This window comes from Ceratotherium simum, chromosome 23 (genome assembly GCF_057802395.1).
Source record: "Ceratotherium simum simum isolate JZ-2026a chromosome 23, ASM5780239v1, whole genome shotgun sequence".
Lineage (NCBI taxonomy): Eukaryota > Metazoa > Chordata > Mammalia > Perissodactyla > Rhinocerotidae > Ceratotherium > Ceratotherium simum.
In genome coordinates this window covers 3,310,910-3,326,080 of record NC_141922.1, presented here as the reverse complement: position 1 = coordinate 3,326,080, position 15,171 = coordinate 3,310,910, and the positions used below count along the sequence as shown (strand labels likewise).

Here is a 15,171-nt window from a genome sequence, read left to right as displayed (position 1 = left end):
ACACCACCTGTGTGGCCAAAACATCCTTAAGCGGAGACTTTAAATCTGAAGTGTCCTCAGGCTGACAGTGTCCCCATGTGACTGAGAAGCCCACCTAAACCCAGGTGTAAGCACCATCCATGTATAATGCACTCCCATTTCAGACATGTTACATGAGAAAAATGTGCTTCTTAGAACTGAGGAAACAAGACATAAATTCCAAAACAGATAAAACTGAACTACAGACTTCTGGGCAGCTGAAGACAATGGTGGCTGCCCTGGTCCCATCTCTCAAAAGTTCCCTGAAAACAACACAGAGCAAGAAGAAGAGAAAAGTAAAACCACACAAAAACAGGACCCCAGAGAATACTCAAACTTCAAAATTACTGTAAGCAAAACAGAAGAATGCCAGTCCCAGCCTGCAATCTCTTACATCCCACCCACCCCTGCTCCCCCAGAGGCTTCGTGGCAGAAAAGGCAGAAGGACAGAAACTGTGGAGAAGAGAGGAGACAGCAGCCAGCTACGGGGCTCAAAGCTGATCCACATCACCTTCAGGAAGACAAAGTCCATCCTAAGTCTGAAAATTTGGAAAAAGGGGAAAAAAAAAGAGTCCAAGTAGACCAGGGCACTGAGCACAGGAGAGGGACTGAAAAGTATGCCCAGTCTGAAGGGCAGCTGTGGGGAGAGGAAGAGGGCAAAAGAAAGACGCACCCTTTGGAAACTGAGCGGTGAGAGGGAAAGATGCGAAAGGGAGAAATTTAGGGTCCTGCAAGAGAAAAGAGACCCCAAAACTGGAGGATACTTGACCCTTTCGTCTACTACCCAAACGAAAAAATCCGCTACGTTATCTGGGCTTTCCTGTCCTGGCAGAAGAGGGTGCCATTGAACTTGAAATCCTATAAATCACTTCAATAGTGTTTCATAGGAACAGGTACAAAATTAACAGACACATAGAGTTATTGCAAAGAAATCAGAGAACAAAAATCAACACGTCAAATGAGGAAACTCCTCCTCTGAAAAACAATCGTGATGCAGAAAAAACTGTAAGACAACGCTCCAAATGCAGTTAAATATACTCAAGCAAGCATTTAAAGATATGAAAGCCACCTTGAATTATAAATTCAAAAGGACAAAAAGAAAAAAGCCTCAACAAGAAATGAAAAGAGAGTTGACTGAATTCAAGGAAGAGATGGAAAAAAAATGACAAAATTAGCTCAGAAGTGAAAAAAAGTACAAGGTGCCCCAAAGAGATAAGACTCAAATGAAAATCTGGTAGGGGACATTGAGGAAAAGAAGAAAAACCATCAAGAAAATGAAAGTAAATTTAAGAAGGAAGTAAGAAGGATTAGAGAGAAAGCAGTGGATACGGAGGACAGCATGTGAATTAACGGAGTCTGTGAAGAAGAAAAACACAATGGAACAGAACTAATATTTAAAACTATAACCAAGAGAACTTTCCAGAAACAACAACAACAGACCCAAATCTACTTATTCAAAGGACCCACCATGTACCTAGGAAGATTAACACAGAATAATCAATTCTGAGACATTTCTTAGTAAAACTGTTAAATTTCAAAGATAAAGAAAAAATCTCCAAGGTCTCCAGGCAAAAAGATCAAATAACTCACAAAGGCAAAAAAAAAAAAAAAAATTATTGTCATCAGACTTTTCAAAAACAAAGTGAGGTAACAACTGGGCAGCATTTAAAAAATACTTAATAAACGAAAGTATGAACCAAGAATTTTATATCCAGCCAAGCTGTCCTCTAAGTAAACAAGTTTCAACATAAAGGTACCTAGGGGTTCTGAAGCCATGAACCTTTGTTGAGAAATCTATCAGAGGATGAGCTTCATCAAGCTAAGAGATGACTAGAAAATTCTGGCAAAGGGAGTGATGGTGAGTGTGTGTACACACTGAAAACAAATGTGGAGTGAGGGGGGACCACTAGAGTGGAAACTTGCACAAAGTAGAAATGTGCAACTGAAAACATAGGAGAAGGGAGACAGAAAGAAGAAGATAGAATAATCTCACTGATGATTATATGCGCAAGGGGTGGGAGTTAAAGGACATCAATAAAAATGGATAAACCTTGGGGCCAGCCCCATGGCGCAGTGGTTAAGTTCAGTGCACTCTGCTTTGGTGGCCTGGGGTTTGTGGGTTCAGATCCCGGGCATGGACCTACACCACTTGTCATCCACGTGGTGGCAGCAACGCACATACAAAATAGAGGAAGATGTTAACTCAGGGATAATCTTCCTCAAGCAAAAAAAAGAGGAATATTGGTAACAGATGTTAGCTCAGGGTGAATCTTCCTCACCGAAAAAAAAAAAAAAAAGGATAAACCAGATATTAAAAGGTTAAATAAGGAAACAAGGGACTCAGGCCATTAAAATAGGTGAGGAGTACAAAGGTAACAACTAGAACAAAAATACAACCCTTCCCAAATTAAAAAAAAAACCTAAAGATCAAAGACTACACATCTCATAGAAAAAGAAACATAGCAAATATAACAAAATACACACAATTACAAAATATTATAACAGAGCCGAGACTCAAAATATCAGTCATATCAATTAATGTGAATGGACTTAACTCACTTATTAAAAGAAAAAGATTTTCAGTTTGGATCACAAATCAAGACCAAACTGTATGCTGTAAATAAGATGACACCTAAAACAATGGATTCCAAAAAGTTAAAATAAAAGGAATGATGAATGCATACTGGGAAAATGGGAAAGAATAAGAAAGCAGAGGCAGTGATCCCAACAACAGACAACGTGGAATTCGGGCCCTCAGAGCACTAAACGTGACAAGGCAGGACACTTTTTAAGGGGAAAAGTCACAGTTCATAAAGAAGATATGACCCTTATGAATATGAATGCACCAGATAACATGGCAACCACCTTTCTGAAGTAAAAACTAGAGGAGATGGAAGGATACATAGACAGAAACCCATTAATAGGAGGAGACTTGAACACACCCGTCTCAGCACAAGACAGATGAAATGGACACAGATTAAGTAAGGATGTGCAGACCTCAACAGCACGATCAGTCAGGTAAATCTTGTGCATATATATCAAGCCCTACCACTGATGACAGAAAATACACCTTCTTCTCAAGTGTCCGTAGAACATTCACAAAAATTGTTGGAAAGAGCAGTAAATCCCATAAAGCACAAATGTTACAGACAACATTCTTTGATCACAATGCAATAAAACTAGAAATGACTAACAACAACAAAAAAGGCCCTTCCAAATGGAAATCAGAAATCTTTCTGGAAACAGGCCTTGGGTGCTGGCAGCTTGTGGGAACCCCTCCTGGTGGCTTCTGACTTTTCAGTGGAATGGAAGCTAGGTGGGCAGCTGAGCGTGAGGGGTGGGCGGAGGTGCTGGGGGCGGAGGGGAGGGGGTGGGGAAGTGCAGCTGAGGGCCCACTGGAGGCGCGTGGTGGTGCGCTTTTTCCTGCCTTTGGCTGCACAGGTGCAGATGTGAAGTGGGTGGAGCCAGGTTTAACCACAGTTGGGTTTTGCCAGCTAAGTGTGACAGAGGGGACAAGGGACTTGAGGTGTGTTTAGGGAGTGACTGTAACACTGGGAGATGGAATCTACCCTGGTAAGAAGGGAGATGAGGAGAGGTGAGGGACAGTGAGAAGGTGGGCAGGGCAGTGAACCTGGAGGTCCTGGAGAGCAGAGGCTCCTTGGGGCATCAGAGAGAGCGAGCTGTAACGGTGGGAGGTGGTCGGAGGTGGGGGAGAGACGCATGGAACTGGATATGACCAAGCAGAGGGGAGGACACTGGGAGAGGAGGGCTGAGGGAGGACGGAGGACGGGATAGCTGGGAGAGAGGACATCCAGGCACTGAGAAGTCAGGGTGAGGGGAAGATAGTGAATCCCCAAGATCGAGACAGGGTGAGTGAGCCACAGGGTGCTTGTGACCAGCATCTACATCCTCAGGGTCCCAGGGGTGACCCAGGGCAGGCACGAGGTGGATGGATAGCAGGTGACGCAGACTGAAGACCTGGGACTCAGAGCTGGGATTTTAGGGAGGAAAAGGACCACCTAAATGCTCAGGGGTCTGGGGGCTGTGGGAGAAAGCCAGCCCCCCTAGAGATGGCTGTGGTGGCCGCTGGGGGTGCAGAAAGGGGAGTCGAGAAGCAGGAAGGATGGCGAGGCTTTGGTGTTGGCTGGGGTCCTGCCCCCACCCCCCCATCAGGTGATGGGTGGTTGAGCCTGGGGCAGGGGTGTTTTATGTGGAACACGATAGAATGAACGGTGAGCGTGCCTCCCCAGAGCCGGCCCCAGGAGGTGCACCATAAATGAACAAGTATGTGGGCTTTCTCCCTGCCCCCAGCCCCGTGGGGGGTCTCCCTGTGGGCTGTGAGGGGGCAGGCAGGAGGGCCCCCTGCCTGGGGGAGGGGGGAGGGTGGGCAGTGGGGCAGTGAGGGAAGGTGGGCTGGGCACCTGTCCAGGGGGATGGAGAAGTCCAGGAAAGCAGCCACCAGCTCGGGAGTGTGGTTCTGGGCCAGCAGGGTGATGGCGCGCAGGGCATTTTCCTTGGCTTGGGAAATGCGGATAGAGTAGAGCTGCAGGTGGATGGCCCGGCTCAGGCTGGCAACCTGTGCAGGGAGACAGAGTATGGGGGAGAGGGCTAGTCTGACGGGGGAGGCCAGGCCCTGCCCTGGTGAGCCTAAAGGGGGAGCAGGGTCCTGCCCCGGTGAGCTTGGAGCCCCTTCAGATATGGTCCTCTCCCGAGGGGGGAGGCACAGCCCTGCCCAGGGAAGTCTGAGGGGGGAGGCACTTCCCTGTCCTGGATGCCTGGTTAGAAAGGGAGTCCCAGTCTGAGAGAGACAGGTACCACTACTTTTTGCATTGGGTTTTGGGTTTTTGCATTTGCATTTGGGTTGGCATTTGGGTCTTCCAACTCTGTCCAAACGGTGCCCAGTCATTGGAAGGTTCAGACACACCCGCCTCGCCATCTCCTAACACCCCACTTTCCGTGTGCCCGGAAACCCTCCTCCCTCCACTGTCATCCATGAACCCCAGCTCCAGCATTGCCCACCCAAGGCTTCCAGGCCTGCAGGACCTGGCACTCGTTCTCCTCTCTCGGGGGCCCCCCACCCCCGGGGTGCACCCCTTTGCCTTTCCGTTCACTATGCTGTCCATCCTTCTCTGTGCCTTGCCTGTCCCCTCCGTCAGACTGAGAGCTCCCGGAGGGCCAGGCCGTGTCTTCCCCTCCTCCATTCCCACATGAGGGCATGCAGCAGCTGCTCAATCAATGCACGCCTGCCCCTTGACCCTGCAAACACCACCCAGCGCCCCAGGACACCTGCTTGAGCCATCCCCTCATTCATTCATTCATTCATTCATTCAGCGGGACTTAGCAGGGTGGGATCTGTCTCCCCCATCAGGCCCAAGCTCAGGGACACTACCTTGGCCGGAAGGCCCTAGTCCCTGGGTGCTGACTGCTGGGGTGTCCCTCCGCCCCCTGCCCCCTCCTGGCCAGCCCTCAGTGGGGTCCCCAGTGCCCTTACGGTCTCCAGCTTGGCCCCATGCTCCTGGATGGCGACCAGCAGCATGTCAGCGGCCGCCTGCACGCAGGAGGGGTTGGTGGAGCCCAGGCCATCGATGGCCGTCCAGATGAGGTCAGTCAGCTCTGCCACCGTGAGATACTTCATGATCTTCTGTAGCAGGGGGAGTGGAGGGCAGCTGTCACCACAGGTCACCTGTGCCCAGGCGCCCACCTCCTGCCTCTGCTCTTACCCTCTCTCCTTTGCTCCAGCTCCCCCAGGCTCTGAGCACTTCCAGACTCCTGAGCCCCACTCCTCTGGCTCCCCCAACACATGTACCCCATTTTGCAGTTTGATCGCCTGCACAGATCTCTGAGTCAACCACAGCCCAGGGGGCAGGAAGGGAGGGCACGATGCCCATTGTAGGGCAGAATCACGGCTCCCTTCCACACTCAGGGTGTGTCCCAGGACCCATGTGACCTGGCCAGCCTCCTCTCTTCCCCTCTCTGCCCGTCTTCACCTCACAGGCTTTCTCGTCTGCTAGCATCAGCCCAGCTGGGTGCTCCCCAGGCCAGCCCCCAGCATTTTAATCAAGATCAACTGAACTTCAGAGCTTCCACGGATCTTCAAGGTTACCTGGACCAACCCCCAGGCCCTCACCACGCTGTAGGGTGGGGCTGGGCGGGGCCAGGCTGGGTCTGGAACCCAGGGCTCCTGTCCCATGGCAGGGCCTCCCTGGGAGCCTGACTCTGCTCTCAGACCACATTCTCCCAGGAGCAGCTCTAATGGTCCAGGGAGGTGGGTGTCACCTCCAACACCAGACCATGAGCGTTGGGGTAATGAAGAGGCTCTAGCAGAAATGCAAGGTGGTGGGTGGGATCCCTGTTCCACAGCCTCAGACCATGTCTCTGAGAGGGAGTGCTGGGCCAGCTTGGGGCTGCCCAGGCAGAACCTTCCAGAAAGACTTAAAGCATCGTTGCTCAATATGGTAGCCACCAGCCACATATAACTAATGAAACTTTAATTTATTTAAGTAAAAATTAAATTCAGTTCCTCAGTTGCACTAGTCACATTTCAAGTGCTCAATAGCCACACATGGCCAGTGGCTACCTTGAATAGTGCAGACATAGACACTTCCATCCTTCCAGAAAGTTCTATCGGAAGGCCCTGACGTGGAACATCTGATAATCAGAGGAAGATAGAATGCTGATGATGGACTGAAAGTTGGGAAGCCTGAGAGAATATTATAATGTTTGCAAGGAGGTTGAGGATGGTAAAACGTTTCTTTGCACGTTAGGGTATTTGTTGAAATGTCTGAAAGTCTATTAGGATGTTTGTATATTACATATAAAAATAAGTGTTGAATAACAGATGTTAGAATATTTATTAGAATCCTATTATTCTAAAATTCTGGTAAAATGTTTGTGAGAATGGTAGGTTATTAGTTGTTTGTTAGAATGTTAAAATAATTTTAATGAACTATTTGTAGTTTATCACAACTTTTTAAGAAGAATATTTGGCTATTGTTAATGTGGCTAGAACATTTGTTAGAAGATTAAATTTAAAATTGTTTTCTAAATGTTAAATTTTGGTTCAAGTTCTAGTATTTAGAATATTCGTGAAGAAATTCAACTTGGAATGGTGGTTAGATTCTCAGAATCCCAGAATACTACAATCTCAGGATTGGTAAATACTTACGAGATGTCTTACTTTAACCCAGGGCATGAATAAATGTGAAAAGGAGGTGGCAGAGATGGTAGAGATGGTGGTGGTGGTGGTGGTGATGGTGATGATGCTGATGGTGATGGTAATGGTGGTGATGGTGATGGTGGTGATGGTGGTGATGGTGATGATGACGGTGATGGTGATGGTGGTGATGGTGATGGTGGTGGTGGTGATGGTAGTGATGGTGGTGATGGCGGTGGTGATGATGATTGTAGTGGTGGTGGTGATGATGATGGTGGTGGCGATGATGGTGATAGTGATGATGGTGATGGTGATGGTGGTGATGATTGTGATTGTGGTGATGGTGATGGTGGTGGAGATGGTGGTAGTGATGGTGGTGGTGGTGATGGTGGTGATGGTGGTGGCGATGAAGGTGTAGTGTATCCAAGACCACATGGGGAATCAAGGACAGACTTGGGACCAGAACCCAGGTCTGTTCTCCATCTCAAACCTTCCCAGATCTACCATCCCTTGATTAGCAGACCATTCTATCCTCTCCTCTCTCTATGCTCCTGTCTGTCACTGTCTCTTGTCCACAGAGAGCCGGAGCCGAATGCCCACTCCCTGTGTGCAGGGTCAGCGCAGGTTAGGGCAGACTGCCCTTCCCAGCTCCTAGACACTATGCTCCTAGTCCACCTGAGGGCCTGAGTGCTCTGGGGCCCCTTCACCATTGGCCCCCACTGAGCTGATGGCCAGCGGAGCCCTCCCTTCCTGCCTTGCCTCTGCCCCTAGCTCAAGTTCTTTGGCATAAACTGAAGCCAAGCCAAGTTTTCCCATCTGGGACCAGACAATTGATGTGTTGGCCCTAGGGTGTTAGATTTTCTGTACTAAACTTCTGATCAACCTCAGCACGGACAGCTCGCTGCAGCTGCAGAGAGCACAGATCTGGAGTCAGCCAGGACCGGGTTCAAAACCCAGCAGGGCACTTACGAGTCATGTGCTGCCACGTCATCATTTGGTTCAATTTGTTTCAACTCAATGGTGCTTACTAAAGGCAGGCTCTGCCGTCAGGCCCTGTGCTGGGCCCTGGCAAGATCCCGCTTCTGGCCTGGAGTGCTAAAGGTCTAACGAGAGACTGACAAGCACAGCAAGAGCAGGGGTCTTCATTAGCCACGGGCTCAATACCAAGAATGGGCAAGACACCACGCCGAAGCCACTATGTTGGAGACATCATGAACTGGCCACTCAGAACATGAGGCTCCATGGAACATGGCCTGTGCAGCCAACACCAGCGTCCAGTCCACACCCTGCGCCTCAGCCTTGCTCGTCTTCAGGGGACCACACAATTAACATCAGATAGGGACTGTCACAAAGATACGAGATTTCACTGGGGTGACGAGAGGGACCTTGGGGAACTACCAGATTCCCCAAGCCATTGACCAGGGAGGATCTGGCCAAGGTAGACCAGATGACAGCGCAAGAGGGGAGACATGATATGCCTTCAAAGGAGGAGGGTTTGGCTTTCAGAGGATTAAAAGAGGCCCCTGGGAAAATGAGGAAGGCGGGAATATTTCTGCAGAGTGGTCATCCTGCAAAAACCAGACTCAAAGGGAAGGAGCTCGCATGGTGCCTCAGAGAACACCTGCTATTGGAACGGCCCTGAGCCCCCATTTATTGGGGGCTCACAGCAGCCAGGACTTCATTGGCACCACTCTGCCCATTTTACAGAGGAAGACTGAGGCTCAGAGAGGAGAAGGGGCTTGTCCAAGGTTGCACAGCCATGAGAGACAGAGCCGGGACTCAAGCCTGGGCTGCTGATCCCAGAATCTGTCCCCAGCCCCCTCCCTCCAATTTCCCCTCCCTCAGCTCCCCTGTCCCAGACCAGGGGCGGGGGGCTTCTCCAATTGCTCGCAGTTAACCACCAAAGATGCAGGCAAGATCCTGGCCTCGGTTTTAATATTCACACCCCGGCCCAGGCACTGACCCCCTGAGTCCAGCCAGCCCGCACCAACAGCTGGAGCCCTGTCAGAAGGGGCGGTGGCAGTGCAGGTGGGAGCAGAGCATGGCCATGCCCGCCCACCCGGCCCTGCCCACGACTCTAAGCCTTTGACCTTGATGACTTGGGAGCTGTCGAGCTCGGAGATGTGGTCCTTCGGGGTCACCATCCGCCGGGGGCTGGGAGGAGCGGCCTTCTGGTCCCCACTGCTGCAGACGGGGGCTCCATCTGCACTGGGCTGGGCAGGCTGCTCGGGGGCCTGCATTTCCACCTGCGAAGTCTCTTCTGCTTGCCAGGGGTGGGCGGGGGTGGGATTGGGCAGGGGTGAGGGCAGGGAAAAGGTGGACTTGGGGTCTAGGCAGGCAGGAGTTAGGGTGGGCTCATTGCAATCAGAATCAGACCTGTGCCCCAGTTTGGGTGTGCGGGTCAGGTGAGGCCATTACAGGGCTATGGTTGAGGTGAGAGGTGGGTTTGGGGGCAGATTTGGGGGAGGTGGATTCAGGAGTGCTGGCACAGGTTAGGCTGAGGCCATGGCTGGGGTGGGAGTGGGTCCACCATGGTGGCCCAGGGGGCTCACCTCTCTGGCGCATCAGGAGCCAGTAGAGGTGGCCCAGCCCTTCCAGGCTGGAACTCTGCGTGGCCCTGTCTGGGTCCTGGCACAGAATCCCCAGCATGCCCACCAGCTGCCCCATCCGTGTGAAGTCCTCTTTTGGCTGTGGTGAGAGTGCAGGGGACCCACTGACAACAGAACCTACCACGGGGGTCCCCACCCTGCTGTGCACTTAGCCCAGCACGGTCAGTGTCAGAATGGACCCCTCAAATTGCGTGCCAGGACTTCGGTTTGCGCAAAATTGAAGAGGTGGCCAAAGAGCTCAGAAATCAAGAGAAATAATAGTTTAATGTAATATTTAGAAAAATGAAAATGAATGCAAAAATCCACGATGAGCAAAGTGTCAAACTTGTAAATAAGACAGGATCCGACCTTGCATTTCCATGACTTCGCCTTTCTCTCCTCACCCTGATACTGACCCTGGTTCCAACAAAACTTGGTTACAACCACAGGCAGCCAGCGCACAGGCCGTAGTGTTCTGAGCTGATTGTTTAAAGCCTCACACTAAAATACTCATGATTGTGGCGTGTTTTGCTGCCCCCATCCATGTCACCCCTGAGGCGAGTGTCTGACTTGCCTCACCCTAGGCCCCGTCCTGTGGTGTGGAAATTGATTTTGAGTACATTGAAGGCACTCTGAGCCCCTCTAGAGGGGTCCTCCTCACCCCAGGAATGCTGGAGGAGCCTGTGCAGTGAGCTTTCCCTGCGCGGAACACTCCCTGCTGCCCAACACCACTCCTGGCTCTCCGCCTTCACGAGAAAGGCACACCGCCGGGCATCAGGCGGGGACGAACTGATCTCCTGGTCTCCCCATAAGTCTCCATGAGGAATTAGTGCTGATTTTGGCTGAAGCACAGAACCAGTCCCTGCCTGAACATGTGCTCAAGTTCCTTCAACTCCAGGGCCACAGTGACAGACTGCCAGCTGCGAACCATGAAACGATGGGCCTGGTGACGGGCGGAGGGGCCGGGAGGTGGGAAGCTGGCTGCCCCACGCAGTAACTGCTAGCCCTAGTCTGGGGCAGGGCTGCACACTTTACAGCCCTTTCACCGCCCCCGCCCATCTGATTCCCACTCTATCACTCTGAGGAGGACTCATTTCCTCCCATTTCATGGCTGAGAAACAGGCTCAAGGCTCAGAAGGACCTGCCCAAGGATCAACGTGCGTGGATGACAGCCCAGCTTCCTGGGTCAGGGGTCAGGCAGGGCACCTGGGTTCAGAGCCCAGCTCGGGGACCTTGAGCAGGGGTCCCCAACCTCCACCCTGGCCTGCTTCCTTGCGTGTAAAAAGGGGGATTACCTGGCCGGGCGGCAGGGCACTCAGGGATCCACTCGGTCCTGGTGGCAGGGACCCAGGGGGCCTTGAACGCCACAGGTCGGGGTTGCGGCTCAGGAATTTGAGGAGGGCCACGAAAATGTACGCAGCCCGCTGCCGCTCGTGCGTCTTCTCCGACGCCAGCCAGACGTACAGGTGCTGCGGGGGGCGGGGAGGACGGGGGACGCGGACAGGGAGAGCTGCTGCAACCCCGGACCCCAGCTCCGCCCAGGCTCCGCCCACCCCAGCCCAGGCCACACCTTCTGCTCAGGCCCCGCCCACCAGGCTCAGGCTCCGCCCCCTCAGCAAGCCTCTGCCCTGGAAGTGAGGCTCTGGCTCCGTCCCCTCAACGAGGCCCCGCCCTCTTGTCCCAGGCTCTGCCCCCTCGGCTTCCAGGACGCCCCCGTCCAGCCTTCCCTGTCCTTGCGCACAGCCTTGCCGGTCCCCCTGCCCCAGGCAGCCAGCCACAGAGGAGGAGTCATTTCCTTCCTTTGTAGCCCACACACCTCTCCTGCTCGAAGCCCTTTGCGGCTCCTGGTTTTTAACCTGTTTCACACCATGCACCTCTTCCAGAACAGTGCTTTTCAGCGCACAGCATAAATGCACAGAATTACAAAGGGATAGGAAGGCATACTGAAACAGTTACGTCAAACAGTGTGAAGCCAAATTTGAGCCTCTTTGTTAAGGTGGTATAGGATTAGCCAGTGATTCTGAAAAGCGGTGTTTGGAGATCCTGTGACCCGCTGATGTGCTATGACACAGTGGTGACTTCCACTGGTGGCAGACACAGCTACTCCTGGCACTGCTGTGGTTTGTCGCCAACATCCCCAGGGGAGGGACATGCTACTGTGCAGTGAAAATGCATAAGGCATTTCCTCCCAGCCACACTCTCATTTCCTTCCAGCTCAGCACCCCGGGTCGGGAGCCCCCCCCAGAGGCTCCCCTCGCTCCACGAGGCCCCTAAGCCTGATGTGGCCTGGTCCCTGCTGACCTGCGCTCACCCTACCCCAACTGCACACTCACCTGGGCGCCCTCCCCCGCTCCAGCCATCAGAGCCTCCTCCCTTCTGGCACACTGTGCTCCGTCACGCTGCTCCCCTCTGCCCCCGCCTGGCCCCTCCCTTCTCTTCCCACCACCTCCTTAGTCCTCATTCAGCTGAGTCCCACTGGCCCTGACCTCCGACCCTCCCAGCAGAGCCAGCATCCCTGCTCTCGGCTGTCCCCTGCCCCTGGACTGTCCCTGCCTGTTGACTAGTCTCCGTCTTGTCAAGGCGGGACCCCCAAAGGGCAGTGGGTGAGTGGGGTGGTGGGCTCGTGAGACCCCTTTACGGCTGGGGACACTGCTGCAGGGGAAGTTCTCTGGGGGTAGGGAGGGCAGGTCTCGGCCAGGGCCATGGCCCGCTTCCTCACCAGCTCCCTATAGTGTGGCATTCAAGGTCCACTTACCACCAGGCTGCACCTGCTGCCCCCCGCCCCCCGAGTTGTCCCAAACCAATGTGATCGCCAAAGATGGACAGTCCTTAAGCCTTCATGTTCTTGGACCACTCCCATCCCAGTTCGGGCCCTACCTCCTCTGCGACATCCTCCTTCGTCCCTCCCCTGCCCCGCCTGTGCCCTCCCCAGCACTGCCCCCACTGGTCCTCACCGACAGCAGGAAGTACAGCTCGTCGGCCACGGGGTTCTGCGTGATGAAGCTCTGCAGCATCTGGTCCAGTGCCTTCAAGGTCTGCGTGTAGAGGGTCTGTGCAAGGATGAGGAGCCCCGGTGGGACGGAGGGCTGAGGCTGCGGCGGGGCCTGAGCGCACTGGCCTCTCGGTGCTGGTCGTGCCACCTCCTGCAGACTCCCCAGGCCGGGCTGCACACCAGCGAGCCCACACCAGGCTCAGGAAGGGACCCCCACCACCCATCCGTATTTGGCAGCTGGGGAGACTGGGCAGGGGGCAGTCTGGGACCTGCCCAAGGGCACAGGTTTCTCAGGGGCTGAGGCAAGTTCATTCCCAGCAGGGCTGGCTTCACAGGCGTGCCACCCGCACCAGCCCTGGCGCTCAGAAGGGCTCTGGGAGAGCTCGGTTTAATGCTCTGCTGTCACCATCTTGAAGTTCTTAATAAGTTTTAAACAAGAGCCTCTCGTTTGCACTGGTCCCAGCAAACTATACAGCTGGTCCAGATTCCTGAGTCTCACCCACTGAGTCTCACGCCCCAGTCTTTACTGCATGCTTGCCAGGCACGCTCAGGGAGGGAGGGGGCCACAGGAACGACCCAGTCACCCTCTTCTCAGTGCCCTCAGGAGCAGAGCACTGGGGCATTGGCCATAAACTCCCTGGGCACCCTGGGGAACTCCCTTCAGCTCTCTGAGCCCACCTTCGTCACCTGAGAACTGGGCGTGAAGCCAGCCCCACTTGCCAGGGTGGAAGGGGACACTGATGGGAACAAACAGGAGTCCCCAGTCCAGCGCCTGGCACTGGGTCACACTCCCCACGTGGGCCAGTCATGATGTCTCCCTGCAGGGGCGGCTTCTATTAACAGAACCCAGAGGGCTGGGGGCTGGCCAGGGGTGGAGAGCATCCCCGAGCTCCCTCCTCCAGGCTCCCCGGGCGGGGCGGGGCGGCAGAGGAGGGAGCCACTTACACTCCTGTTCACAGAGCGCCCTCTGCATCCAACACAGGGCACCCGGTATCTCCTTTCACCCCGAGTGTTGAGTACCATCAGCTTTATGATGGTCACCCCCATTTTACAGGTGGGCAAACGGAGGCTCTGAGCAGTTAAGAAACATGCCCAGGGTCCCCCAGCCCTGGCCTGTGGGGGTTCAGGGGCCCTGCCCGTCCAGCCCGCCCCCTCTCAAGCCCTGAGCAGCAAGCAGAGCTGGGTACCCTTCCCGAGGGGCCCCTCTTGGTGGAGGGACGTGGGCGCCAGGTTTGCACCTGTACGTCGGGCATCTCCAGAGAGAGGTGGATGTCTTTCTCCAGGACGTCCAGCGGCGGCAGGGCCAACACGCTACGGAGGCAGGTGGACAGAAGCCGCGATTTCCTCTCCGGGTCCGGGGGCGGCCTCAGCTTACTGTTTGGAGGACAGAGGGCGGTGAGGGTGGGGTGTGGGGGCTGGCAACTGGGAGGGGACCACCTTCCAGAACAGACAGGGGTCTGTGATCCCTGAGCAGGGCCTCTCACGCCTTTCTGCATTGACCAGGGACTCGGGCCTCCTGGGCAGGCGAATTCCAAGGGGGTTTGTAAGGGGCTCACCCGGCCTGGCTGGGAGCAGAGACTCCTGAAGCCCTGCACCCTGGACTCCCTTTTACTGGGCAGAGTGGTCTCCCCCAGCCCTGGTTACCCCCATTAGACCTTGAATGACTCTGTTTTGGCAAATGATGCCAAACTTTCATTCTCCAAGGCCTGAATTAATAATAACCGTTACTGTTTATTGAGTGCCTCTTATGGGCTGAGGCTGCCAAGCGCTTACCTGGGTGTGGCTACAGGGATCCCCACAGCTGGCATTTTCTCCTGCTCAATAGACCCTGTCCTGACCCTGCTCCCCTCCAGGCTCCACCCCACTTCTCTCCTCCCCCTGGTGCCCTTGTCCTGGAAGGGTGGTCTGCACGTGAGCTCCTCGCCCTCTCCGCCCCTCTCAAGGGTGCCCAATCAGACTTTCACCCTGAACACTAGCCCCTGCTCCTGGCTGGTCACAGTCATGGGTGGCCTCCGATGGGCAGGTCCGAGGCCTGGTTTTGGGTGGCTTTGAAGAACTGATCACCCCTCCTCAGAACGCTCCTTCCCCTGCTCCCTGGCCCACCCCCACCCTCCACCCCGCTCTGGCCCCCTCCACTGGTCCCTCTGCCTTCCCCGGGCCCTCAGCACCAGGCGCCCAGCCCGGGCCTTGGTCTACTTCTTCCCACCCCCGGCCTTAAAAGCCACCTGGATATGCTGACAACCCCAAGCCTGTGTCTGCAGTCTGGGCTTCTCCCTGAACTCCAGATTCACGTCCCTGACTGCCGACTGTGTCTCTAGGTGATGTCTGAGGGGCGTCTCAATCTTGGCCTGTCCCCAAATGGATCTGCCCCAGGGGCCACCTGCCCACAGCCTGCCCCACTGCAGTAGCTGGTGACGCCA

General features: G+C 54.3%; 1 protein-coding gene across 1 annotated transcript in view; it reads right to left on the bottom strand.

Annotated features, from left to right (window-relative positions):
• Positions 1–15,171, bottom strand: part of LOC101408306 (maestro heat-like repeat family member 5) — a 67,952-nt gene that overhangs the window by 22,942 nt on the left and 29,839 nt on the right. Inside the window, exons 13-19 of the mRNA XM_087447101.1 lie at positions 13,990–14,125; positions 12,714–12,809; positions 11,055–11,228; positions 9,724–9,859; positions 9,262–9,434; positions 5,510–5,659; positions 4,440–4,594 (exon numbers count right to left, since the gene is read on the bottom strand). Coding sequence (XP_087303227.1) covers positions 4,440–4,594; positions 5,510–5,659; positions 9,262–9,434; positions 9,724–9,859; positions 11,055–11,228; positions 12,714–12,809; positions 13,990–14,125 — 1,020 coding nt within the window. The remainder of the gene's footprint in view (positions 1–4,439; positions 4,595–5,509; positions 5,660–9,261; positions 9,435–9,723; positions 9,860–11,054; positions 11,229–12,713; positions 12,810–13,989; positions 14,126–15,171) is intronic.